The sequence below is a fragment of the Lacerta agilis genome, chromosome 9, assembly GCF_009819535.1.
Source record: "Lacerta agilis isolate rLacAgi1 chromosome 9, rLacAgi1.pri, whole genome shotgun sequence".
Lineage (NCBI taxonomy): Eukaryota > Metazoa > Chordata > Lepidosauria > Squamata > Lacertidae > Lacerta > Lacerta agilis.
The window spans coordinates 73,453,369-73,481,027 of record NC_046320.1 but is presented as its reverse complement, the minus strand read 5'-3'; the positions used below and the strand labels follow the sequence as shown (position 1 = coordinate 73,481,027).

At 53.8% G+C, this 27,659-nt stretch overlaps 1 protein-coding gene across 1 annotated transcript; it reads left to right on the top strand.

The window, feature by feature from the left end:
- Positions 1 to 286: 286 nt before the first annotated feature.
- On the top strand, positions 287 to 27,659 carry LOC117053418 (cytochrome P450 26B1). Its single transcript, XM_033161124.1, has 6 exons — positions 287 to 959; positions 5,553 to 5,777; positions 21,418 to 21,693; positions 22,172 to 22,327; positions 24,556 to 24,837; positions 26,008 to 27,659. Exons 1-6 carry the CDS (start codon positions 756 to 758, stop codon positions 26,398 to 26,400), a joined length of 1,536 nt encoding a protein of 511 aa, XP_033017015.1. The 5' UTR covers positions 287 to 755; the 3' UTR covers positions 26,401 to 27,659.

Here is a 27,659-nt window from a genome sequence, read left to right as displayed (position 1 = left end):
CGTTCTCCTCCTCCTCCTCCTCCCCCCCGAGCCCGGCCCAGCCTAGCCCAGCCCGGCCCCCGGCAGAGGCGCTCAAGAGAGCCGCTCAAGTTGGACGGAGCGACACCCGCAGCCAGCCGCCGCCGGGCGCAACACAGCCGTCCTGCTCCGGAGAGCTCGCTGCGCCTTCGCTTGGGCTTTAGAGACACGTCTGCTTTTCGCTCAGTTCCTCCTGGCCGGTTTTTTTCCGCCCTCCTCTTCCTCCTGCTGCTCCGCTTCTCCTCCCCACCCCCGTTTGAGTCAAACAAACAAACAACAAACAACAACCACCACGCCGCAGTCGTTATTTATATTCCGCCTCCCCGTTTTTTGGGTGCAAAACCCTTTCCTCGTTATTTGAGAGTTTCTGTGAAGTTTTTTTGGCGCAAGCCCGCCAGAGTTTGCAGCAGGAGAATTGGGAAGAGTCGCTTTTGGGGTCCGGAGTTTCTTTGAGGTTCTTTTTGCCCCCTGCTCGCCTTTGATACCCCCCCTTTTGCATTCTTTTATAAGTGGGGAGGAGCTGCTTTTATATCTCTCCCTCCCCTCCCTCCCCTCCCCAATCTCTCTAAAAGCCACAAATTGCCCAGAGCCGGGGCGCATTCGTTCCCCGACGCGCCGCTCCGACGACTCTCTCTTTCCCTCTCTCCTTCCCCCGCCGGCCCGGTGCGCGGCTCGGCGGCTGCCTCCCGGGGGGCGCCCCCTCACTCTCCTCAGAGGAAGCAGCGCCACCGGGCAAGATGCTTTTCCAGGGCTTCGACCTGCTCTCGGCGCTGGCCACCGTCGTCGCCTGCCTCGTCTCGGTCACGCTCCTCCTGGCCGTCACGCAGCAGCTGTGGCAGCTCCGCTGGGCCGCCACGCGCGACAAGAGCTGCAAGCTGCCCATCCCCAAGGGCTCCATGGGGTTCCCGCTCGTCGGAGAGACCTTCCACTGGCTCCTGCAGGTAAGCCCGCCGGCGTCGGGGGGCGGGAGAGCGGCGCAGACGCAGCCACGCTCGCCGGTGGCCTCCTAGCGCCCTTCCGCCGGGCGCCCGCCTGGCCGGCCAGCTCCGGGGGTCCAGTGTAAGCTAGGAAGAACCGTGTGGCTGCTGGAGGCTCCCCGCCGACGTACAAAAAGTGTGGCTTGCACAGCCGCTGCTTGCGACGTGCAAATCCCGCGCGCCCCGATCCCCGGCCCCTTTCCTCGAGAGTAAGTCCTGCGCGCGACAGGCGAGCTTCCCCAGGTCCCAACCAATCCTTGAGGGGTTTGCAAAGCGAAAGGTCTCTCCCCATCCCCACCCCCTCCAGCCGCGCCGCGTGGTTCGGCAGCCTCGGAAGGGGCCGGATCCGCTTAACGGTCAGGCGCCCTCCCTCGCAACCGGGGCTCGAACTGGTGACCTCCCTCCAGCCGAGCGTGGTGCTCGGGCGCTGGGCTTGCTTCGGTCTCCCCCCGCTTCCAGGAGAGCTCTCTTCAAAAACTTCTCCCCCCCCCCCCAGCCCAACCAGAGTAGGAAGCCCCGCTCAGGTCCGAAGGCAGGCGCCGGCGTGGCGGGCTGCATTGCCCCTTTAAGGCGCGGGCTCTGCCTGGGGACCCCCTCGAGCCCCAGGTAAGGACCGGCTCCGGGGAGGACCGCAGGGAGGGGGCGGGCTGGTGGTGCTGTCAGCAGCAGCGCCTCGCTCGGACTCCGGCAGCTCCCTGCCTGGAATCCCGAGAGCCGCCCGGGTGATCTTGAGATTCGTTAAGCAGCGGGGAAGCCCCCGGGTCGAGATAATCGGGAGATTAACCCGGGATTAACCTTCTTAAATGCTAAACAACCTCTCGAGGAACGCGATCACTGGGGGGTGGGGGTGCGGAGAATCCCGTGTTAAACCAGGAGAGAGGTGCAGGGTGGGGAGCAGAGAGAGAAGGTAGACCCAGCAAAAGACAACCCCCCCCTTTCAATAGGACACCCACCAGCTCCTTGTCTCGCAACTCTCCAAATGCACAAACTTTATTACCTGTTCTAGAACCCTTAAACTTTGGGGAGGGCAGCTCCCCCACCGTAGCCCCTTAGGAAAGTATCTCTGTTCAGAGATGCTGCGACATGCCCATGGTTCATGTCTGGTTGATGCGGATGGGGGTGGGGGGTGGGGGTGGCAAGCAGGTTGCCGTTTGCCGTGGAGGGTGCAGCTCTGGAGCACCTCCCGCCGTGATGGGTCCTCCTTCCGCCAGCTGGAGGAAAATCCTATTTCTGGGTCCTCCTTTCTAAACTCAGATGTAACAGTATCGCAGACTTAGCATGAGAGACCTCCATGGATGGAGGGGGTAGAGAGGGGAGCTCCCCGCCAGCAGCGCAAGGGTTAACTGCCCTCACTCAATAGGGCTTTATTTTTAAAAGAAATTTATCAGATTTTTACAGGGGGACCGAGAAAGGGTTCTCCCTTTTCCACAAGGCTCCATCCAAACAGAGTCCAGGGCTAAAAATACAAAAAAAATTGTATAAATTGGACTCCGGCTCGAAAACTCTCGCCACATAAAGGCGGCCTTTGTACAGTGATGGAAATGTTGTACAAATAACCCTTTATTAATGCCACAAAAAGTACTTTAATTATATTTACGCAGATCAAGAAACAGGGTCACCTGAACATCTGAACTTCACAACTGTGCTTTTGTTTAAAAACACACACGGGCGCACACCCTCCGCCGCCCCTGCCCCCACCTGCCCCCCAAAGGCTCCGCCACCCTCTTCGCTTAGAGACCCTGCAGCGGCTCAGGGGAGAGCCGTAGAGCTGCATTTAAAGGGGCAGATGCCTTTGCACAGTTTCTCCGAAATTTTATAGGGCACGTACGTAAACCCCCTAAAAAACCTGATGTTGGTACTGGAGTTGGGGGAGGTGGCAGAGGTGCGTGTAGGATGTGTGAGGGGTCGGGAGAAGGCAGGGGAGGGTGCTCAGGTCGCCTTTCCTTGCTGTCACGCCCCCTCCCCTGCCAAGGACCGGACCGGCATGTGGGAAAGTTATTAAAAGCCCCAAACTCTGTTCATTGACTTAGCCAAGGATAATTGCAGTGCATTAAGGCAGTCGGCCCCCAGCCCGCCCCCGCCCCGGCCCCGAAAAACGCACATGATTGAAGAAGCTTTATGGGGCTGGAAGCAAAGGGGAGAGGGGCGGTTGTGGGGTGGGGTGAGCCGGCTCTCTTATCGTTGTTACTTTGCTATAGGGGTCTGCGTAAAAGCTAGGGCAATTAAGTCAGCTCAGACGCGCTCTGTGTGTTCATTCCACCGGCTGTCTGAATGAAACGAACCCACCAATATTTGGGGGAGAGAAAACTCCTCGTGCCCTGGCTCCTTCCCCTTTCAACCCCAAGAGGGCAAGGCAAAGGAGGGGGCAGGCTACCCCCCTTCCCACTGGCCATTAGCCAGACTCTGGAGTAGCCACAAAAATGAGAACCCTCCCAAGCTGTGTGTGAGATTTGCACCTTGCGTCTTACCCACATAAAATCACCTCCAGTGCACACTTGAAGCGCATGATTCCTCCCAAAGAATCCTGGGAACTGTAGTTTGCTAAGGGTGCTGGGGAAGTTCCACTGGGTGCACTCACATGTAACTGCATCGTGATGGAAGGTTCCTGGTGAACCCCAAGTCCTCTTTTCAGGGCTTATGACGTCAGAATGTACACCTGAGCATGTGCAGAGAGCCCTTTACTCGCCCGCGAGCAATTGCAATGACCATCCCTCATAGCTTTGGTTGGGACAGGTCTTCCCGGTCGGGCTAGAGCCCCAGAATTAAACACAGCTCATTAGTGCTAATTATCAAGCCATTGCATCATTTGTGTTCCTCACAACCATCCGGATGGACAGCCTTGTGTCCATAGAATGGATGGGGAATGGTGGTCTGTCAGTTGTAGCCCTTGGTGGGCTCAGGGCTGCCCCCCCCCTGTGGGCCTTTCCTCGTGCTCAAGTTACAAGAAAGGAGATTCCGAATAAACATCAGGAAGAACTTTCTGGCAGCAAGGGCTCTTAGGCAACGCAAGGGACTCCCCCCCCCCCCGAAGGTTGGGTGGCCTCCTGTATTGGATGCTGTAGCCAAGATTCCTGCATTGCAGGGGGTTGGACTGGATGACCCTCGGGTCCCTTTCAACGCTACCATCCTATGCTTCTAGAGAACTGGTGGATGAGAGACGACAAGCAGTATCCCCCCAGCCCCCTCCCATCTGCTGGTGCCCCTACATCTTTGGAAGGGGTGTACTTGTTCATTTGCAACTTGACTTACTTCCTGAAGCTATCTGCTCAGGCTTCCGTCTGCAGGAGCTCTGCTGTGCCCCACAGGATCTAGAAGATGTTTGTGGGCTCCAGCAAGGAAGAGGGCAGGTGAGCTGAGGAAGGGCTCAACTTGGATCTCCTCTGCCCAAGTTCACCGAGCTACAAGGGAGGAGGGGAGCATCACCAAGGGTTGTGGCCCCAGCCCCCCTCCCCTCCCCTGCAATCGGGGCTCTGCAGGATACATTTCAGCAGGGCCACAGTTCACACTTTCTTCCCTAGACCAGGACAACTGTTTGCCCCCATTTCTCAAGCGCCGTCCACTGATAACATTTCCAATGCTCCACCTGTCATTTACAGTACTTAGAATCTTTCTGGTTTGGGAATCTGTGAATGGAGCCTCACCTGCTCTGTTCCCCCCCTCATGCCAACCCTTAGCATTTACATTGCCAGCCAGTCTTTCAAAAGACCCTCCACCCCAACCCACTGGTGTGGGGTAGAGATGCAAACACGGTAGACCCAGGTGACTTTGCAGGTGCAGCTAAGGTGAGGCTCAGGGTCACTACTCAGCATCTCCATGCACTAGGGCTGAGAGAGACCCTCCCCTGAAATCCCAGAGAGCTGCTGCCAGTCAGTGTGGGTAATAGTGAGCTAGATGGACCAGGTATATGGCAGCTTCTTTTTCCTTTCCCCCAAAGTTTAGCAATTTTAAAAGACATGACACTAAAGAAAAAAGGGCTGCAGAGGGAAAAGGAAAACAAGGCGGCCCAGAATTCTTAATGCCACAATATTCTTATATTCCTGCTTCTTGGCCCCCTGCTCTGGAAGAAGGCTGGGGTCTTGACCTTTGTGGACTGGAGAGCCTCTCCCCAGTTTTGAATATACCCTGCACATAAATGCTCCTTGAAATTACGGACTCACTCATGCAAGGTGGTTGAAGGAGGGTGCCATGGGTTGAATGCCCCCACTCCCAAAGGAAGGCGAGGACATGATTTGAGCCAGCCAGAAAACCACACTCTCTGCACCAGAGCCCTTCTCCCCAATTCTCTCTGTGTGCAATGCAACAAAGAAAAGACACTCTGCTTTATAATCCCACATATTGTGAGTCTGGGCTGGGTGCTGCGGGGAGCTGCGGCTTAGGCATGCTCACAGTGTGCTCACAGAGCTGAGATAAGGGGGGAGGCAGAGTGCTTTGCAAATATATGGGGATAGCGGTGATAACAAGTGGGGCATTTGGCTGTCTCTGGTGGCGAGAGAGACCTCAGAACTGGAAGCAGGTTTATCCCAACTTAGGAGAGGTTTTCCCGCTTGCCTCTTTCAGGGCTCCTACTTCCAGTCGTCGCGGAGGGAGAAATATGGGAACGTCTTCAAGACCCACTTGCTGGGCCGCCCCCTGGTCCGGGTGACGGGCGCAGACAACGTCCGCAAGATCCTGATGGGCGAGCACAGCCTGGTCAGCACTGAGTGGCCGCGCAGTACACGGATGTTGCTGGGGCCCAACACCGTCGCCAACTCCATCGGGGACATCCACCGGCACAAGAGGAAGGTAAGGGTGGCAGTGGCAGCCTGCCTTGGAGGAGCATGTGTAGGAGAGAGGGGATTGTAGAGCTGGGAGGGATCACCCAGGCTCGTCCGACTCCCTGCAATGCAGGAATCACAACTAAATCATCTAGGCGGAGGGCCTTCTCCGTGGTGGCACCCACCCTGTGGAACGCCCTCCCATCAAGGAGATGAGGAACTATGCAACCTTTAGGAGACACCTGAAGGAAGCTTGTAATGTGCAATGTTGTGCTTTGTTTTTATATATGTTGGAAGCCTCTCAGAGGCGCTGGGGCAACGCAGTCAGATGGGTGGGGTACAAATAATAAAATTATTACTGTTATCAGTGCTTTCCCCCCCTAGAAAAATAGGTGCAGGTACTCACCATGAAGTTGTTGCAGTAAGTGCAACACTTTTTAACAACAACAAAAAAGAGGTGCCGGCACTGTGTACCCCTGAGTACCCCCTTAAAATCACTTATTATTGTTATTATTATCCTTAGTGCAGTGGCTGTCAAAGGGTGTGGCAGGGAAGGATGGCAAGTGTGGCAGGAAGATTCAAGGGCAGTCAAAGAAACATTGAAACATTCCAGTGTAGCATTGTGCAGTATAGTATCAAGGGACAGGTATCTTTTCAAACTCAAGCACTGCTAGTTGTTGTGTGTGTCCCCCCCCCCCCCCAGTATTTCTTATCAATAATAATAAAAAAAAAATCTGTGTGGCACGAGCAAATTTTTATTCTGAAAGTGTGGCGCAAAGAACATTTTTTTCCAGAACCCCTGCCTTAGCGGAGGGATATTCCCCAGCTTGCATGTTGGGATGCAGTCAGAGAGATTACTTCCAATCTAAGGCGCCCCGTGACCACGATAAAATAAGGACGTGCTTCCTCTGGGTCTGGTAAAGGGAAAGGGACCCCTGACCATTGGGTCCAGTCGTGGACAACTCTGGGGTTGCGGAGCTCATCTCGCTTTACTGGCCGAGGGAGCTGGTGTACAGCTTCCGGGTCATGTGGCCACCATGACTAAGCCGCTTTTGGTGAACCAGAGCAGCGCACGGAAACGCTGTTTACCTTCCCGCCCGAGTGGTACCTATTTATCTACTTTGACGTGCTTTCGAACTGCTAGGTGGGCAGGAGCAGGGACCGAGCAACGGGAGCTCACCGCGTCACGGGGATTCGAACCGCCGACCTTCTGATCGGCAAGCCATAGGCTCTGTGGTTTAGACCACAGCACCATGCCTCTGGGTCTGGAGCAGGTTCAGAACTTAGCTCTGCTGCAAAGCTGCAGTCTCTCTCCCGACCTCAGCCTTACCTGCTAAGAGTTGTAAAGGGAGCCTTTCCCAAGCCAACCAGTAAGTTAAGTTAGTTGTGCAAAAAATAATAATCCAAAATCCATTTTAGGGCTACGTTTCTGTGGTTTGGCGTTCTCCCGAACTCTCCTCTTGTCAGGCTGGATAGGAAGCAGAGGCAGGAAAGGAGGCGGCGAAACTGGGTGCTGGCATGGAGCAGGGGCCCAGGGGTCACCTCCCCCCACCCTCCCCCCAATCGCTCCGTTTCCCATCCGGCCTGAGAAGAGTTCGGGAGACATTTGGGTTGCCCCAATATGGATTTTGGAAGAAGCAGGAAATGTTGTCTTAACACAAAGCTTTGGGGTGTGTGGCATCTGGAAGGCAAAGGGTTCAGCAATTCACAGAATCGTAGTTGTGGTAGAGTTGGAAGGGACCCCAAGGGGTCATCTAGAGCAACCCTCTGCGATGCAGGAATCGCACCTGAAGCATCTCCTTCACCTGAACTAGCCAGGGCTGTGTCATTGGATGCGGTGAAGCCCCACCACTTTGAAGCGTCTGAGCATGTGCAGAGTGGGCCCGTCTCTCTGTGAGGCTAGAGGCCGCGATCCTCTTTAGGCACCTGATGGGAGTTGTAGTTCAGGAAATCCCAAGGGCCACTCAGTGGGTGTCTGCATCGGAGCAGAAGGGGGGCATTTGGACCTGGCCTGGTGGTGAGGCTTATCTGTTGATGTGGGGAGTGAGGGTTGCCCCCCCCCCCATAGTAACTCTGGCAGTGATCTCTGTCGGTGGTGGGGTCCCTTTTGCGCGGGCATTTCGGGGAGTGGGGGTGTCTCTTCCATCCGACGTCATAACGTGCCCCCCCCGTCCCCAACGCTTCTTTGCGGGCTGCGGCTTCTGCCGCCTCCCCTTTGCCCGTCCCACGTGGGCTTCCTCTTCCTCCCCCCCCCCCCGTGTCTCAACATTCGACGCGTGGGACGCGGCGGAGGCCTTTGAGGAATTTAAAGGGGCGATGGGACGCCGCCGACGCCGCCGAGCCACGCGTTGCGGACAAACGCCCGGTGGCTGCCCCGCACCCCCACGTCGGTTTGGCTTCGCTGACTTGACACGGTAGTGGGCGACGGGGTTGTCGGGCAGCGCATTCACACGTGGCGCCCCCTCCCCCTCCCCCACGCGCACGGAGAGCCCTTTCATCTCTCCCCCCCCCCCCCGGTCGCCGTCGAGTCGCTTTGCGCGCGGCCACCGTCCGTTAAGCCACCCTGTGAGGCTTTACTCGCGAGCAAGCAATAGGCGCAGGTTCGCGGCAAGCTTCTTCCCGCAGCAAAAGGTTGCGAGGCCGTCTGCCCGCCGGGTGGCTTCAGTCGCGCTTCTCGCCTTCCAAGGGGACCCCCCCCCCCACACACTCTATGGCAAAATCCCGTGATCCGCGCGCCCCGCCAGAAAAGCTAGTTTGAAGCGGGTATTCTCCGACGGGATGACGGGCGCGGGGGCCCCTGGGCACGTGCAGAGCGCTTCTTTCCCCAGGAAACGCTGGCTCGCAGGGAAGCGGGCCGTGCCTTTGAGACGGGTAGCCGGGCGGGGGTTCCCCGGCAGGGCTGCCTGAGCCCCGGAACCTCTTGGTGGCCGTCGCGGGGGCTTTTACCACCGGGGCTCTGCCCGGCTTGCAGGGGTGGGGGGTGGGCTCCGTCGAGGCCCCGCCGAGAAGCAGGCGCCCCCGGCCCGCCCCCTCCGCCGACCCCCGCGGCGAGGCTGTCTCGGCTGCCGTCGGGGGAGCCGTCCGCGGGCTTAATGGCTTTCGGGTGTCCTGCTGATCGGCGGGCGGCGGCGGCTCCGCCCCTGCCTGCCTGCCTGCCTGCCTCCCTCGGTTTGCGAGGCCGGGAATGTCCCCGGCTCCGTCCGCCCCTCGCAGGCGGCACGTGGGGAAGTTGAACTGTAGTAACCTGGAAGGCGCTGCGGCGCGCCGGCGGCTCCAGCCTTAAAAGGGCCATGCCCCAGGAGGGACCACCGCGCCGCTCGACGGCTCCGGCGTGCTCCCCGCAACTAGAAGAGCACCCTCCCTCTCCATTGAAGCCCCAGAGGCTTCAACTGGCCCAACGTCACTCACTGAGCCTTGTGGCAGAAGCAGGATTTGAACCCTGGTCTCCCAGGTCCTAGTCCTTATTTAATCCCCACAACGCCCCTGTAAGGTAGGACGGAGGGTCAGCAATTGGCCCAGTGAGCTTTGCGGCCAAGGGGGGATTGGAGCTTTGGCCTCCCAGTCTCTAGCACAACGCTGCAACCACTATGCAACGCTGCCTCTTCCTTGATGTGTCCCAGTAGCTCACCGAGAGAGTGATTCAAAAATGCCAGTCTTTCAAAGGCGACCGTGCTTTTCTGAATGGCTTGGTGTGGGGTGTAGTTACACTGTGGAACTCCCTCCCACTGGAGGCTGTCAAAAAAGAGAGAGGATTGGACAAATTGATGGAGAGAGAGGGCTATGGATGGCTGCCTGCCAGCTGCAATGACCATGCTTTGCCAGGGGTGCCCTCTGAATTGCAGTTGCTGGAAACCAGAGGGGAGTTGCTCTTGTGTTCGAATCCTGCTTGCAGGTTTCCCCACAGGCATCTGGTGGGCCCCCTGGGCTTGAGCCACCACACACTTCTTGCATTCATATGAGACTGTGTCTTTAATAATAATAATAATAATAATAATAATAATACCCCACCCACCTGGCTGGGTTGGTGGGTTGTGATGGAGAGGTGGCCTTGCCATAACAGGAGGGTGCCTTTGGGTGCCCTTTGGGTTTAATTTGGTTTTTAAGGACAGCCTTGCTCAGGTCTGCTTTCTGCTTGCCTCTTCGCCCAGGCTCCCATCTCTTTTGAAGCCCCACAACACCCTGCTTAGCTGTGCTAATGTGCTGGAACTTTGGAAACAGCCGTGGGTGACAGTGCAGCAAATTGCCTCTGGGTGCCTCCCACCCCCCAGCTCGCCCCCCCCCCATGGGTCTCTGTCCCAGCCCTTCTTCCCTAACAAGAAGACGGCCACTCTGCCACTCTCAGAAGCAGCAAAGGCTGCTTCTGAGAGTGGCAGAGTGGGAGAAGGGCTGGGAACAGGGTGTTCCCCTCTGCCAGTGGCAGGAAGAAAGAGAGAGCCCTTCAATTTCAGCCCCCTCCAGTTTCCTTTTCAGGACTCCTGCGCAAGGCAGGACAGACCGGAAATGGCTTTCAGGTACATCTAAATATTTTTCTGCTTTGCCTCTGGAACAGAGGGAGGCTCCCCGCCGCCCCCTCTGCACCAACAACACTCATTTCCCAAATCTCGGTAGGTGGAGGATGTCATGGGGGCAAGGAGGCCAGGTTGAACTGGGAGCCCCCTCCACATCCTCCGTCTTCAAGGAGGGCGGGTGGTTCTCTTAGTTCCTGTGAGATTACTTGGACAGTTTTCTGTCTCAGCGGTTATGCTCAGCTGTGGGTTTTGTAACCCGCACCTCTGGGCATGTGCAGAATGTTCAGGCTTTGTGGCCAAGACCCTGTGCAGGTGAGGCTGCCATCTAGAAACCAGGATGATTGGAGCTCCCACTAATCCCTGTAGGCACAGTGTGGGGCAGCGTGACAGCCCCCTGCCCCACACCCCTCCAGCTCCCTTCCCCTTTGCTCACAGGCTCAGTTGCCAGCTGGAAGGGCGGCGGCGTGGGGGTGTGTGTGTGCTCCTTCACTACCTGGGAAAGGGATCCTGGGCTCCTCTACTCTCTTCTAGAGACCCAGCAAGACCCACAAGGTCTGCAGAGGCATCTTTCTCCCTCATCACCTTGTATTCAAGGGTGCTGCCTGCATTTTGGAGAGCCCTGAATTAAGCATGGGGAAGGTGAGCTGAGACCCAGTTAACTCCGGAAGGGGCTTAATAACATGGGAAGAGCCTGCTGGATGAGGCCAATGGCCCACCAAGTCCAGCGCCCTGTTCTTACAGGGGCCAACCAGATGCCCTCCCCTCCTGTGGCTTCCAGCAACTGGTCTTCAGAAGCTGTGGAGCCAGAGAAGAGCCACCCTGGCTAGGAGCCATTTATACCTGTATCCTCTTCCAGGAATTTGTCTAATCCTCTTTTAAAGTCGATGCCCATTACTGCCTCCTGTGGCAGGGAGTTCCGCAGATTATGCAGAAGCACTTTCTTTTCTCTGCCCTGAATCTTCCAACATCCGGCTGCAGAAAAAGGGGAAATTAAAGGGCAGAAGGCTCAGCCAAAAGGTTCTTTCTGCAGTGCCTCTTTAGGGAGATTGCTTCTGTGTGATTTCAGGAGAGGGGTCCCTTGGTGCCACGGGCCTAACCCTCCAGCTGGAACCGTTTCCTTTAGACAAGAGGGTGGGCTGCTGCTGCCTCTCCGGGGCTGCCCTTTAATTATGGCATTTCCAGATTGCCAGGGTCAGGTGAGCCTCACGTTTCCAGGTGTTGGGGGCCTTCCACGCACTGGTGCTCCTGCTACGCCTGCCTGCCTGGCCTTTGAAGGATGTGCTCCCTTGCTATGCAGCCCACCCCCCCCCGCCCATCTCAAGCATCTCCTTCCCTGCCCCAGGGCTGATCAGGCTGGTGACTGAAGGGAAGCTCCTTCCCCTCCCTGCACATTCCAAAGGCCAAGCAGGCAATGGCCCCGATCCTGCAGGAGTCCCTCTGAAATAAGGGGGGTGGGGAGCTCTGTGTGCACATCCTTCCCTGCTCTGCGTAGCTTCATGCCCACAATACTGTATGCAAAGTAAGGGGCTCTAGGCAAAAGCCGTGCACTGCAGCAATTTATTCGCATTATAGGATTTTGTAGGATTGTAGAGTTGGGGGGGGGGGTCATCTAGACCTGCCGCCTGCAATGCAGCCTTAGTCGTTTTCTTTTTGCGCAGAGCGTTGCCATCTGCTCACACTGCACCCTTCCTTTCCCCACCCCTCTCTTATCTTCTGCATTCTTCCTCACAACAACCCTGTGAGGTAGGTTAGGCTGAGAGAGCATGACTGGCCCAAAGTTACCCATTGAGCTTGCTGGCTGACTGGGGATTTGAACTCGGGTCACCACAGCCACAGTCCAAGACTCTTAACTGCTATGCCACACTGGCTGTCTACTCTCGGTTCTTTTCCAAATGTGCCTGGGCTCCCACCCACTCCTCCTTCTATGGTCTCCTCCAGCCCTTTTGACTGGCTGGGATGAGCCCCTGAACCCTAATGGTGCCTTGTGGACTCTCCTTCCTTGGAGGTTTGTAAGCAGAGCTGTGACGGCCACCTGTCATGTGTGATTTAGCTGAGATTCCTGCATTGCAGGGGGTTGGACTGGATGACCCACAGGGCCCCTTCCAACTCTACAGTTCTGTGATGAGACAGAGAGGGGTGTGAGCACAGAAGGGTCTGCCTGGCTGGAATGTGGTACCCTGTGGGTGGGTACTTTTGCTCCTTGCACCCTGAATCGGCCCCTCTTGCTTTTGCTCCTTGCACCCTGAATCATCCACCCTGAGCATGCGGCCCTTGAAAAGTTGTTCAGGAGGGCATACGGCCCTCAGGTTGGATTTGCTCCCCCCTCCCCCATTCTCTGAGGTGTAGCACCCCATCCCTCCCTGTCCCGTCTCTGTGCAAAGCCTCCTGCTGGCCTTAAGAGCATTTAATGCTCTGGCCCCACCCATTTAGCTGTGAATCCTGCATGGCAGGGGGTTGGACCAGATGACCCTTGGGGGTCCCTTCCAGCTCCACAATTCCATGATTTGGGCATCCCATTCAACACTGGGGCTCAAACTGCGCTCCTGTGCATGGCTTTGGAAAGAAAGAAAGAAAGACCAGCGATTCTGCCTCTCTTGCCTGACTCGCAGGGTGCCAAGCGTCAGCTGAAAAAGCTGTTTTGGGAGAGTGTTTTTTCCTCCTCCTCCTCCACCTCCTCCCCTCACTCCCTGCCCCGTCTCCTGGGCCAAGTGCAAGGCCAGGGAGCCCTCTCTTTGTTTTCTGTTCCGCTGGAGCTGGCAGACTCCCGAGACATGCTCTCCTGCTTGCGATCGCGGCCCCAGCAGCCAAAAATACCGGCATGTAAGATTTGCAAGGCCACTGAACCATCAATTCGGGTATCCTGTTTTGAGCAGCGGCCAATTCTGGAGGCCTCTGCGCAAGCGCTGTGTGGATGCAGCTTTGGAGCTTGCCTGTGAGTGAGAAGGAGGACAAAGTGCTTTCAGAGTCTGGGCTCCTCGCTGCTACCGGGGAAGGCTATCTGCCCTCTCTGATTGCTTGGGGGGGGGGGCTTATGTTTTGAGCACTTGTCCTGTTTGTTCCTTCGGACATATCCAAAAGCTTAGCACAGTCCCCCTTTCCTCGTAAATTTCCTGCAGAGGGTTGCCCAATTCGGGAGCTCTCCAAGCAGGTCCTGGGAACTGTGCTAGTTTGATTTGTTTTACTCATTTTAACGGAGGAGCACGTTTGGGCACGGCAGGGAGTGCGCCCCTGGACCTGCTCCCTCCATGGGAAAAAACAAATATGGGCGCTGTTATTACTATTTGCTTCATATTTTTAAGGAAACAGATCTCAAAGCGATCTACAAGCCACATCAAAATATCAAACAAGTCATTCCAAAATAATAATAAAAATTGCAGAAGAAGAATCAAATGCAAAATCTTCATTCGAAGCAGTATAAAATAACAGGAAACTAAAGCGTCATCTTAAATTTTTTTTTTTTTAAAAGCCGAGGTCATTTATAGAGTATACATTTAATGTAGCAAGAGTGGTGATCTTTTTATCTTAAACATTTTGAAACAAAACATTCCTAAAGGAGGTGAAATGTAGAAGACACATTTAAAACAGCATGACTGGTAAGAGAATAAAAGGCCAGGTTTTGCACACTGAAACTTTCACACTCACAAAACAGAAATGATGCGGCTGATTTCTGCTGCTGCTACAAAGTAGGAGGGAATTGAATAAAAGGCCCTGGGGTTTATTTTACCTGTAGCCACGTATACACCTTTTCCCTCCGAGGAACTTAAGGTGGCGTATACATGGCTCTCCCCATCCCCACAACAACCCTGTGAGGTAGGTTAGACTGAGAGGCAGTGGCTGGCCAAAGGTCACCCACTGAGCTTCATGGCCGAGTGGGGATTTGAACCCTGGTCTCTCCCACGTCCTAGTACAACACACGAACCACTACACCGCACTGGCAATCTTTACTTTGAGAATCGGTGCAGTGTGGCATGGGGGAGAATCCAGAACTGGGCTGTGACGCCTTCAGGGCTGAGACGGCGCCCAGCTGCAGGCCGTGTGGGTCCTCCTGTGTGGCTTTCCCACCAGGGTGTCACTGGTGTGCAACTGAACTGTGGTGCATTATGTGGTGCATGGCTCAGATGTACACAGAAAGCGATAAGCCAGCCCACACAAGAAGGCCACTGTGGAGACTGCGGCCTCACCATCCTCTTAATTCTCCAATTTGTCAACATATTTTTGGAAACCTGGTCCGCAAAACAGTAGCCCGGCAGCCTGGCGCCACCATATTGGTAACAGTGAGATCAGTGCTGTGATCTCCTGAGTTGTGGACAGGAAGTATGTGCAAATATGTCTCAGGCGCACATTAGTCTTTTGTGCTGCAGCATTACACCCCTGGCTCAATTTCAGTGTGTGGTCCATTGTGGGCTCTGGGGGATGCTGGAAGCATACCCAGGCACCCTTCCGGGGTGCCACCCAGTGGGGCTCCCTTGGAACCGGTAAGCTCTACCCGCTAGTGCTCACAGCCCTGCTGCTGTTCATCCCTTGGATCTCACATCCCAGGATGAAAGAGAGGCAAGTCAAGAGCGCTTGGCCTTGCCATGGGTGGCTGATTTCCTCTTGGCTCCCTCGAAACCTGGATTCACCCCTTCGGCATGCAAACAACTTGGAGGTTGAAGCGAGTTCAGTTGTTGTCGGAGAGCAGCTGATCACGAAAACAGGGCTGGTGTTGACTTTCGTTTGATGTTTCCACTTAAGAAAGCTTCCCTCTGCTGCAATTGTATAGAACGGGGCTGAATATTTGCAGGAAGATTGTATCTGGCAACTGCAGCCGGGGATTTGTGTGGTGCCAGTCTCAATCTGAAATTTACTCTCCACCCAAAGGTCACCCGGAGGTCTCCCCTTTCTCCCCCCCCCCGCCACCCCGACCCAGGAAAAAAAAAAAGCTAAACAAGAGGGAGGCTCTGAGGTTCCCAGCAAAGACTCTTGTGTCGCACATACCTGGAGCGCACTGTACATCCTGCTGCCGAGACACACCGGTGCAAGAATGTTCTGCCTAAGGAAAACCATAAAGCTTGAAATATCCTGTTTTCATTCCACTCGGTGGCTCGGTTGGACGTTTACAGTCGAGAACATTCAGCCCCTCTTTGGAGCAAGTGGCTTCTGGGGTTGGCTGCTGCAAGGGGCCTCAGGAGACCGGCAAAGGGGTCTCTGCTCTTTAAAGGGCTGCCCCTTTTGCATTGAACATCACTGTCCCGCAAAAAGCATATTAGGGCTCCTTTATGCACCCTTAAACACTGGAACCCCCTCCTGCAGGAGGCAGGGATGGCCACCAGCTTGGGTGGCGTCAAAAGAGGGTTGGACCAATTCATGGAGTTTGAATCCTGTTTGCATCTGGTTGGCTACTGTGACCACAGGATGCTGGACTGGGTGGGCCCCTTGGGCCTGATCCTGCAGGGCTCTTCCATTGCTCCAGCCTCCAGAATGTTCCAGTCTGGAAGGCTTCACACCGGGAATGCAGTGCCAGGAAAGGGTTTTGGGGTTGCAGATCTAAGTTCACTTCCCAGGGTGCAAAATACAATTGAGTTGAAAGGGATCAATGTCTGATTAAACATGTGGGTAGCCGTGTTGGTCTGCCATAGTCGAAACAAAATAGGAAACAAAATAGGAAATTCTTTCCAGTAGCACCTTAGAGACCAACTGAGTTTGTTCTTGGTATGAGCTTTCGTGTGCATGCACACTTCTTCAGATACCTGTTTCCTATTTTGTTTTGATTAAACATGCTTAGCAGGATTGCACCATTAATTTATCTCCCATGCCCCCCTTTTATTGTTGGCCTTCTCCCTTTCCAGTTGTTGTAAGATGGGGAGGATCTGGGGGCACAGACTTATTGGACAAATTTGCATCAGGCTTGGGTATGCTGGTGTTGACACATAGATGTCTCTGTGCATATTGTAAGGTACCCTGTAAACATCCTTTTGTAATCTTTATTTTTTTACAAAAAGTTTTAATAAAGGGAGTGGCAGGAGCATAAGAGCACAGCAAAAAATGAAAACAAGATCCAGGATTTGTGTCCCCCCCCCAAAAGACCACCAGGATCCAAACTCAAATTGCAACCCTCCACCAAAAAAGGGTATTGCCAATCCCAAATGACCACACACTTGGAATAAGTGTTATGTGTTTGCTAGGTTTAGTGCACTGACTTCCTCCTCTGGCATTGCAGGCGGTTGGACTAGATGACCCCAAGAATTCCTTCCAACTTTACAATTCTATGATTTTATGATGCTTGCCGTACTTACGAAATGAACTCTGAAAACATGTGGATCCATTCCAAAGGGTTTTGAACACACACACCCATTAAAAAAGAAAGAAAAGAAAAGGGTTTTAGCTGTCAGATGATTAAAATTATGCATTACAATAAGCCGCACCCTTTCCATAGCTGGATTCGTGAGTGCGAGGATTGTGCCGCAGGGCTGAGAGAAAACACTCTGTCACCCCAAGCGCCTCCCCAGTATGATCCCAGAGGCATCTTTGGGATGAGAATTTCAGAAAGCGGGTGGCTGTGGATGAGGAAGGGCCACACCCCAGCATCTTTTCCTTGCGTGCTCCTCTCGGATCATGTGGTCTAGCCGCTTGGGCAGTAAAATGTCTTGGGGAAAGCATTACGTCCTGCCTCTAAAAGGATCACCACCCTAGCTGACGTGTAAAGGATGACGTTGGGAGCATCCAAGGGGACTGAAACGCCTCCAGTGGCGAGAGACCTTTGCCTAGCGTCACTCCAGAAAACTCGGATAGAGTGTCTCCAGCGGGCGTATAAAAATATCGCCGGCTCTGTGCAATTTCTGCACTCGGAGACATAATAATTAACAACCGATTCCACAACTTCAAAAGCTCCCGAATTTCAGACATTCCTGCCGAGTGGCTCCAGGGTTGGTTTGGTTATAGAGTTCAGCGCAGTGTTCCATGTGAAATGTATCTCGGCCCCACCACAACGTGTGTGATGTTACTGAGCTTCCCTTGAGCAAGTCTGGGGCAAGACCACCTCTGTCGCCGTCTCCCAGGTAGCAGGGAAATGTGTGTGTGTGGGGGGGAGTGAAGCACAGTCTCACAAGGTCATGGGGGGTGGGGGTGGTATAGGAGAACCTCTGGGTGGATCTCACTGACCAGCTTCCCTGCCAAGTCGATGCGTATTTAATTATTGGTTGCAAGGCTCCGGGCGGATAAAAGAAAGTCATTTGCTGTGCTGTGCATAGTTAAACTGTGGAACTCGCCTGTGCAGGAGACAGTGACGGCCACGGACTTTGTTGGCTTTGGAAGACGATTAGACAAATTCATGGAGGAGGAGAGGGCTCTCAATGGGCTCCTAGCTCTGCTTGGCCTCCACAACTGGAGGCAGCCACGCTTCTGAATCCCAGTTGCTGGAAACCATAGGAAGGGAGAGTGTCAATCTTGTGCTCAGATCCTGCTTGCTGGTTTTCTGCAGGCATGTGGCTGGCCCCTGTGAGCAGAGGATGCTGGCCTAGATGGGCCACTGGCCTGATCCAGCAATCTCTTCTTAGCATTTGCAGAAGACTCCCTTTTCATTGTGGAGAGACCCGGCCAATTATCGCAAGATACGATAAAGACTCGATTGCTACATGGTGCATACAATCCGGATCCTTGATTATTTTTGCTAAAGAAAGGCCCCTGCCACTGACCACTTAGCAATAGCGTCGTTCCCCCTCTGCCAATATCTTTCTTTGGGAGTCACTCGATGGCCTTGCAGAAGCAGAGGGCGTGGTTTGGACACGTCTCCTTGTTCTTTGATCTCCACTCCACTGGGCAGGTCTCTGCCTCTGCGATTCCCAGGACACCTGTGCAGTCTAGAAGGCAGCGGATGGCCTGTTGGGGTGGGGGTGCAGGGGGGGGGAATAGGAAGAGTTATTTTGCAGTTGCTCACTAGAGGGCGCAGGGGTATTAATCTATGCAGGTAAGAGGGGAATGCAGAGAGCCTGTTGGGATTTCCACAGTGAGATGATTTTTCAGAGCCCTGCAAGGGGGTTGGAGGCAGAGAGAGGGAGAGGGGGGACTCTGGCACCGCCTCCATTTTTACCCCGATCTGCTGAGAGGGGAAGGACCCTCTTAGGGGGACAGGCTTCAGCTCAGTAGTCGGCATCTGCCTGGAAAGCAGGATACCGGAGGTACAATCCCTGCTTGCCTCTCCACATAGGTCTGGGAGACACTCCCTGCCTGAAATCCGAGAGAGGCATTGCTGCCAGTCAGAGCCAGCGATACTGAGCAGGTGGACCCAATGGTCTGACTCTGCATGCAGTAGCTTCCTCTGATGCAGTGCAGCCCATGGGCTTCCGTTTCCCTGTTGAGCTACCCAGAGGACTTCTGCCATTAGGTGGTATATAAATATCGGAAGTAAATAAAAAGAGGGAATTGAAATGGGGCTGACCACCTGCACCGATTTGCGCGGGGCTGGGGTCGGTTCTTTGCCTTCCCTCTTGGCAGGCTACCTTTCCTACAGGGAGACCATAAGAGCGTGCTGGATCAGGCCAATGGCCCACCTAGGCCGGCATCTGTTCCTGTCCTGTCTCCACGTCTGATGTTTCTGAAAATCAGTTGCTGGAAAGCGCAGGAGGAGGAGAGAGGGCTCCTGAGGTCTGATCCTGCTTGTGGGACGTTTTGTGTCCCTTTTGGAGAAGGTCAAACTCTGGCCTGAGATCCCAGAACAGACTCCGTTTCGCTGTTTGTTTATTTCTAATGCAGGGGAGCTTATGCCTCCCACCAGGATTTGGGTAATATAGACCCCTAAGTGAGGAATTTTTTTTGGCACCCCCCATATTTATTTTCACATTCACAATAATTCCTTTTGGTACGGTTGCTTTCTTATGGATCTTCTCAGTAGGTACCTGTATAAATATATTATTATTTACTGCCTCCTGGGCTTGGTGTCCCCAGACTGCCCTAAGTCTGGTGTTGCCCCCACCCCACCTAGGAACGCATAGCAAGTCAGGCAGAGCCCTCCTTATGAAGCAGCCATTGTTGGCGCTGAGGCAAAGGCCATTAAAAGATCGGGGCTGTTATTTGACTAAACAAAACCAGAGCAGAAGGCGCCCCGTGCCGTGGCAGGACAGAGCTGCGTCCAAGAAACAGTTCCTTTTCCTGGGCAGATCCCAGAGGCAGAACAGATCTGTGTGCGTGGCTTCGGGGGGAATTCTCTCTCCTGCACAGCTTGCAAAGCGGGGCTCTTGGAGCAAGGATCTCGAGAGCTCCTTGCTTGCTTTGCCTCCCCCAGTCTCCACCCCCCCCCACCTCGCAAGTCCTCCTTGACACGAGCCAGATTCCTGGAGACGGCTGCATCGCACAGGACCGCCAGAGCTTTACCTTGGCGCGTGATCCCCGCTGCTACTGGAGCTGGGGGGCCCAGATCACGGCGGTCAGCAGCAGCGTCGCACATGTCAGTTAATAAAAAGTAAGCAAACATTCTCCTTCCGCCCAGGATTCCCGGCGAAGGGCGGAGGGAGGGCGAGAGAGGCAACACAGGGCAGAACATAAATATCAGGACTGGAGAGACTGCCACTTGCAAGAGAGAGGCCGTGGGAGCCTTGAAGGAGACCGGAAGAGCCTGCAGGATCAGGCCAATGGCCCATCAAGTCCAGCATCTTGTTCTCACAGAGGTCAACCAGATGACCCATGGGCAAACCCACAAGCAGGATCCAAGAGAGCCAGTGTGAGAGCCAGTGTGGTGTTGTGGTTAAGAGCGGTAGACCTGTAATCTGGTGAACTGCATTTGATTCCCCGCTCCTCCACATGCAGCTGCTGGGTGACCTTGGGCTAGTCACACTTCTCTGAAGTCTCTCAGCCCCACTCACCTCACAGAGTGTTTGTTGTGGGGGAGGAAGGGAAAGGAGATGGTTAGCCACTTTGAGACTCCTTAGGGTAGTGATAAAGCGGGGTATCAAATCCAAACTCTTCTTCTTCTTCAAGCACAAGAGGAACACTCTCCCCTCCTGTGGCTTCCAGCAACTGGTCTTCAGAAGCATTGCTGCCTCCTAACTGTGGAGGCAGAGCATAACTACCATGCCTAGGAGCCACTGATAGCCTTCAAGAGTTTGTCAAATCCTCCTTTAAAGCTATCTTCAGAAGTTTCTGTGCTCTGCCCTCCAGAGCTGGAGGCAGCAAGGCTTCCGAAGACCATTTGCTGGAATCCATGGGAGGAGAGAATCCTGCTCTTGTGCTCATGTTCTGCCCCCTTGTTTCCCACTGGCATTTAGTTGGCCACTCTGAGAACCGGATGCTGGGCTCGATGGGCCTTGGGCTGATCCAGCAGATGCTCTTCTGATGTTCTCAGGGAAGTCCCATAGTTTGTGCTGTGTGAAGAAGTATCTTACCTGTCCTTTCTTGGTGTTCAGATATTTGGGTCATCAATGCCATTCCCCCCACTCCTTGCCAATGAAACCCTTGGCCAGGGGTGGCAAGGCTGGTCCAAGACATTTCGCTGTGCCAGGGCTCTGGTATTCAGAAGCATTATTGCTGCTGCCAACTGTGAAGGCAGAACATCGCCATCCTGGCTAGTGACCACCCATAGACCTCTCCTCCATGAATTTCTCTAATGATTTTTCAAAGGCATCCTGTGGAAGAGAGTTGCATAGATTATCTTGGCACTGAGCGAAGAAGGACTTTCTTTTGTCTCTCCTGAATCTTTCAACTTCATTGGCCGTCCATGAGTCCAAGTGTTACGAGAGAGGGAGAAAAGCATTTCCCATGCGGTGCATAATTTTACGAACTTCTCCAAACTTGCCTTTGCCCAAACCCTGCAACCTTCCTTTGTAGGGGAGCTGTGTAACTGGGCCAGTGATTCCTGCCTGTGCCCAGTGGCAGCCAAGGAACAATGAAGCCATTTCTAGTGTCGGGTGGCCTCTGCCTGCCTGCCTGCCTGCCTATCTTCTTAGCGCTCAGGATCCAATGATCATAGAATTGTATAGTTGAAAGGGAACCCCAAGGATCAACTAATCCAATCCCCCTGCTATGCAGGAATCTCAGCCAAAGCATCCCTGACAGATGACCAACCAAGCTCTGCTTAAAAGCCTCTGTGGAAGGAGAGTCCACAACCTCCCGAGGGTGTCTGTTCCACTGTAGAACTGTCAGAAAGTTTTCCCTGGTGTTTTCCTGATATACCTGTCCCTTCCATTTCAGGTGTTCTCCAAAATCTTCAGCCACGAAGCCCTGGAGAGCTACCTGCCCAAGATCCAGCTGGTGATCCAGGACACCTTGAGGGCATGGAGCAGCAACCCAGATCCCATCAATGTCTACTACGAAGCCCAGCAGCTCACCTTCCGCATGGCCATCCGGGTCTTGTTGGGCTTCAGGATCCCGGACGAAGACCTCAGCCAGCTCTTTGAGGTCTACCAGCAGTTCATGGAGAACGTCTTCTCCTTGCCTGTGGACCTGCCTTTTAGTGGCTACCGGAAGGTAAGAGATGTCTTGGTCAGGAGAAGTGGCTTGGAAGACGAACAATATGGCCTACAGAAGGCGCTGGGTTCGATCCTTGGGATGAAAGTGACCAGTTAAGCAGGCGGTGGGAAGGGGAGCTGTCTCTGTGCCCAAGACCCCGGAGAGCTGTCACCAGGCAGAGTAGACAGTACGGGAATATACTGACCTCACTATTAGGTAGTGTTCAGAGCATCTTGGAGCATGTCCAAATGGCTCTGGTTTTGGAGGGTCGGCTGGGCTGTTTGCTGTCCCTCTCCCTGCAGGTGTTGGGTGCTTCACCTGGTGATGCTGTGCTTCCTGCATTGCAGGGGGCTGCAGCAGATGACCTTGGGGTTGCTACACTTCTGTGATGCTCCAGGAGAGGCGCAGCTGAGAGTGAAAAGAGAGCAGGACGTGGGCTTTGCTCTGTGGCAGCTGCTCTTTCTGGGTTCCAACCTCCTCCTCCTTTTCCCTCCAGGGAATCCGTGCTCGAGAGCTGTTGCAGAGGAGCTTGGAGAAAGCCATCCGGGAAAAGCTGCAGAACACGCAGGGCAAGGACTACTCCGACGCCCTGGATCTCCTGATTGAAAGTGGCAAGGAACACGGCAAGGAGCTCACCATGCAGGAACTGAAGGTAGGCCAAGGCTGGGTGGCCGGGGAGAGGCAGCCGAGGTGGCTGCCAGGAGCCCTTGGCTCTCGTTCTGGCACAGGGAGGGTGGCAGGATAAACACCGACCTCTCCGGCAATAAAACAACATGTTCTGGGAGGAAGGGCTGTAGTTCAGGGGCAGAGCATCTCCTTTGCATGCAGGTTCAGTCCTCAAAGGTATCTCTAGGTAGGCAGGGCCGGCGCATCCATTAAGGCGAACTAGGCAGTTGCCTAGGGCGCCAAAATGGAGGGGGTGCTGGCCAGGCTTGGGCAGGGGGGTGGGACGGGACGGGCTAGCAGCAGCTTCTCCGCTGTAGCGGAGAGGTGCTGCTTGCCTCTCCACCACCCCCACCTCCCACTAAAGCAGGCTTTGACAGGGGGCGGGGGGCACCAGAAGGTGCTCTCGCCTAGGGCGCAAAAAACCCTAGCACCGGCCCTGTAGGTAGGGTGGGAGAGAACCTTGCCTTGAAGCCTGGAGAGCTGCTGCCAGTCTGTGTAGACAACATTGAGGTAGATGGGATCTCCTTTGCATGCAGGTTCAGTCCTCAAAGGTATCTCCAGGTAGGGTGGGAGAGAACCTTGCCTTGAAGCCTGGAGAGCTGCTGCCAGTCTGTGTAGACAACATTGAGGTAGATGGGATCTCCTTTGCATGCAGGTTCAGTCCTCAAAGGTATCTCCAGGTAGGGTGGGAGAGAACCTTGCCTTGAACCCTGGAGAGGTGCTGCCGGTTGGTGTAGACAACATTGAGGTAGATGGGATCTCCTTTGCATGCAGGTTCAGTCCTCAAAGGTATCTCCAGGTAGGGTGGGAGAGAACCTTGCCTTGAAGCCTGGAGAGCTGCTGCCGGTCAGTGTAGACAATATAGAGTTAGATGGGATGCAATGGTCTAACTCTGCATAAAGCAGCTGCCTATGTTGGCTCTGCCTTCCCATAGCAACCTGGCCAACCTTCTCCAGACTGGGGACCTCTAGGTAATTTGGATGCTAAGTCACAACAGCCCCCAGTCAGCACCAGCCATGCTCTCATCTGAAGAAGCTGGAGGGCAGGAGGCTGGGGGAGGCTGGGCTTCCCTTTCTTAGACTACCACCGTGAGAAATGGTTTCTGTAGGAAAGGAAGCCCTGTGCCTTGTCTGGCTTTGCGCATCAGTTCAGCTCTTGATATGCCCTGGTGTCTGCCACTGCCATTGATGCTTCTCACCCCCAGGGGGGCTGGGGGGGTTGGGGGTCACAGGCACACGAGTGGGTGGGTGGGGTGGAGACCATCTCAGCCCTCCTCAGTTCGGGGGCTTTGGATGCTGGTGGTCTCATGGCTGCTCTGCTGAACAGCATCAGCCACAACAGCTCAAGTGTTTTTAATTGTTTTTGTGTAGGTGATTGTTTTTGGCCGTTTTTATCGTATTGTTTTATTTCTGGTGTGTTTCCTGCTCCGCGTTCCTTTGGGAGGGAGGGCAAGTAATAAATTCAGTCAATCACTCACTCACTCACTCAATCAATCAATCAAAAAGTGTAAAATCTGTTGGAACTTTAAGGCAAGTTAAAAGGATTCATTTATTTTTTAAAAAAATGTATACACTGCTTGGCTGTAGAAAGAAAGAAAGAAAGGAAGGAAGAAAGGAAGGAAGGAAGGAAGGAAGGAAGGAAGGGAGAAAGAGAGAGAAAGACAGAGAGAAAGAAAGACAGAAAGAAAGAAAGAAAGTAAGAAAGAAAGAAAGAAAGAAAGAAAGAAAGAAAACCACCTTAAAGCAGTTCAGAAAGAGAACAAAATCAGTAAAAACAACTCATTGAAGCATTCAACTAAAAACGCGCATCCACATTTTACATGTCTGGGGAGCCTTGTCTGAGCAGCAGCAGAAAGAGTACAGCAAAAAAGAGTACATGAATTGCCTGCCTGTTCTCAATAGGCAGGGAGTTCCAGAGTTTAGGTGCCGCCACACTGCAAGACTGAGTGCTTCCCAAATGTGGGTCGGGTATTATGTGGGACCCATAAGAGTGCCAGTTCCACAGGCTAAAGTGGACAGGCAAACTTTGATAAGGGGAATGAAAGTCCCTCCAGCCCCCCAGAGGGCAAGCAAGCTGCTTCCCTGGTCCAAAAGCATTCCTATAATGCAGGGGTGCCAGAATGGGGATTTGAACCTGCGACTCCATGGGTCCGACCACACCATGCCATCTCTCTCTCTCTCTCTCTCATAACACACTCCTCTCTTTGCCTTTCAGGATGGCACCCTCGAACTCATCTTTGCTGCCTACGCCACTACGGCCAGCGCCAGCACCTCCCTGATTATGCAGCTCCTGAAGCACCCCCGGGTGCTGGAGAAGCTCCGGGAGGAGCTGAGGAGCAAAGGCATCCTCCACAACGGGTGCCTCTGCGAGGGCTCCCTCCAGCTGGACACCATCAGCAGCCTCTTCTACCTGGACTGCGTCATCAAGGAGGTCCTGCGGCTCTTCACCCCCATCTCCGGAGGGTACCGGACGGTGCTGCAGACCTTCGAGCTGGACGTGAGTACGGAGACCTGCCTTAGGACCCTCTAGCATCTCTGGCTCGCTGCGTGAGGAAAGGGGGGCCTGGCAGGAGACCTGCTGCGCACGGCATGGGGTTCAGTTTTGTATAGAGCAGGACACCTTGCGCATTGTGCCTGCATTTATTTGCTCCCCTGTTGCTTTTCCGTAAAAGTTTCCCCAGGCGACACGCCTACCAAAATGGAAATTCACCCAATGCACAGCAACTTAAAGTGATCTGGCTCCCAGCCACGATGGCTGTGCTCTGTCTCCATCGCCGGAGGCAGCAATGCTTCTGAATGTCTGTTGCTGGAGACCACAGGAGGGGAGAGGGCTCATGGGCTCAGATCCTGCATCTGGTCTATCTTAAATATGTCATTTAATCGGTGAAACTGTAACCAGTCTGTTGATAAGTCTCTTATCTCATCATAATCTTTTAGTTTATTTGTATTTTTTATTTGCAAAACTAAAAAAATGTTTTGGGGGGGGAAACAAATGCTAAAACATTCAAAAGAACCAGGCAGAGGGCCTTCTCTGTAGTGGCACCCGCCCTGTGGAACACCCTCCTATCAGATGTCAAGGAAATAAACAACTATCTGACTTTTAGAAGACATCTGAAGGCAGCCCTGTTTAGGGAAGCTTTTAATGTTTGATGTTTTATTCTGTTTAATATTCTGTTGGCAGCTGCCCAGAGTGGCTGGGGTATAAATTATTATTATTATTATTATTATTATTATTAATAATAATATAGTGGAACTTACTTCTGAGTACAGGTAGGTAGCCGTGTTGGTCTGCCATAGTCAAAACAAAATAAAATAAAAAATTCCTTCCAGTAGCACCTTAGAGACCAACTAAGTTTGTTCTTGGTATGAGCTTTCGTGTGCATGCACACTTCTTCAGATATGCACGAAAGCTCATACCAAGAACAAACTTAGTTGGTCTCTAAGGTGCTACTGGAAGGAATTTTTTATTTTTTATTTTGTTTTGACTATGGCAGACCAACACGGCTACCTACCTGCAACTATTCTTCCTCTTCTTCTTCTTCTTCTTCTTCTTCTTCTTCTTCTTCTTCTTCTTCTTCTTCTTCTTCTTCTTCTTCTTCTTCTGTAAACTGAAAACAGAATCAAACCAGATTTAAATTCTCCCCCTCCCCCTCCTCCTCCTCCACAGGGCTTCCAAATCCCCAAAGGCTGGAGCGTCATGTACAGCATCCGGGACACTCACGACACGGCCCCCGTCTTCAAGGATGTGGACGTGTTTGACCCCGACCGCTTTGCCCAGGGCCGCACGGAAGACAAAGACGGCAGGTTCCACTACCTCCCTTTTGGCGGAGGCGTAAGGACCTGCCTGGGCAAGCACCTGGCCAAGCTGTTCCTCAAGGCGCTGGCCATCGAGCTGGCCAGCACCAGCCGCTTTGAGCTGGCCACCAGGACTTTCCCCCGCATCACGCTGGTGCCCGTCGTCCACCCGGTGGACGGGCTCAAGGTCAAGTTTTTCGGACTCGACTCGAACCAGAACGAAATCTTGACAGAGACAGAAGCCATGCTGGGTGCCACTGTGTAAACCGGACCCTCGGTTTGCTTTCTCTTGGTTGGGGAGGTTGAGGGGCCCCAGAATGGAGGAATGGAAAGGGAAAAGCCCAGCCTCCCATGGACGATGGAGACCTACCTGCAGCCTGCCACCTCTTGGGCAAAGCCTTCTCTGACAAATATGCCAAAACGACGGTGGCACATAAGCGCGAGGGGTGGGCAGGCAGGGAACAGGTTGCGGAGATCACCTGGATGGATTCTGTTTTGTTTTGTTTTAACACTAAGCAGAAGGGGATTGTCTTGGCTATAAACAGTACGTAAATGTTAATATATGCACATATATATATATATGTATAAATATATAAATATAATCCGAAACAGAAGCGTTTCTGTTGCAAGGAGGGGTTCCTCGCTGCTCCTGCTGCTGCTGTCTGCTGCTCTTTCTTGGGGTTAAGGCCCCCCCCCTGCTCTTTGCTGGCCCCCTGAGGTCTGGGTGTCCTGCCCTTCTGTCAGAAGCCTTACCTGACCGGGGTCAGGGTAGCGAGTGACCTCTGGCAGATCCTGACCTTTGAAACATCAGTGTTAAACTGGTCAGTGACCTGCGACAGCATTTGGGGAATATTTTTTTGCTTTCTTTAGAGAGAGCGGCCAAGAGGACCCCGTCAGTGGGGTCTGGCTAAAGTCAGTATTGTGTGTTGGTGGGAGGAATACCTTTTTGCGTTGCCATAGCGATGGCTTTGCTGTACCCCATGCCTCCAGGAGGTACCAGGATGCCTGGCGTTGGAACTGCTATACCATTGATGCTCGCAGGGCCTCAACACCACATTGATGCTCAGCTCCTTGTGTGTTGAGGACGCGCATAGGGAAGTTGTCAGAAAAACGGCCGAGGAAGAACATGGATCCCCCCCCCCTTTTAAATCATCCGGAGTCTTAGGCATGAGTTAGGAGCCCATCTTCAGCAGAGCTTTGGGGACTTTGGAGTCAATGCAGTTGAGACTCCTTGGCCTGTTCTTCCGGCTGATTTTAAGACACCTGTTTTAAAATCACTGCTGTATATTGAAGAGCTGGCCTGTGGACTCTCCTGAGAAGAAGCTTCTCTGTGCCTGGGGAGTGCCAAAACTCTCCGATCACCAGCCAAATTTTCAAAGCCTGTGGCCACCTCCCCTTCTAACTATGATGACGGAGGTCAGTGACAAATGTTGAGAACGGGGTTCAGGAGCAAAATGCGGTTTTCTGGAGCAGATGCTCTGCCGCCCATGTTGAAATCCTCTGTTGGTCCTATCCTGCCACCCA

What these genes read in the sequence shown, in the direction of transcription:
- LOC117053418 (XM_033161124.1), top strand. Translation starts at nt 756, where the DNA reads ATGCTTTTCCAGGGCTTCGACCTGCTCTCGGCGCTGGCCACCGTCGTC. An exon ending in CCTTCCACTGGCTCCTGCAG is followed by an intron (nt 960 to 5,552) that starts GTAAGCCCGCCG and finishes TGCCTCTTTCAG; the next exon opens with GGCTCCTACTTCCAGTCGTC. An exon ending in TCACCATGCAGGAACTGAAG is followed by an intron (nt 22,328 to 24,555) that starts GTAGGCCAAGGC and finishes TTTGCCTTTCAG; the next exon opens with GATGGCACCCTCGAACTCAT.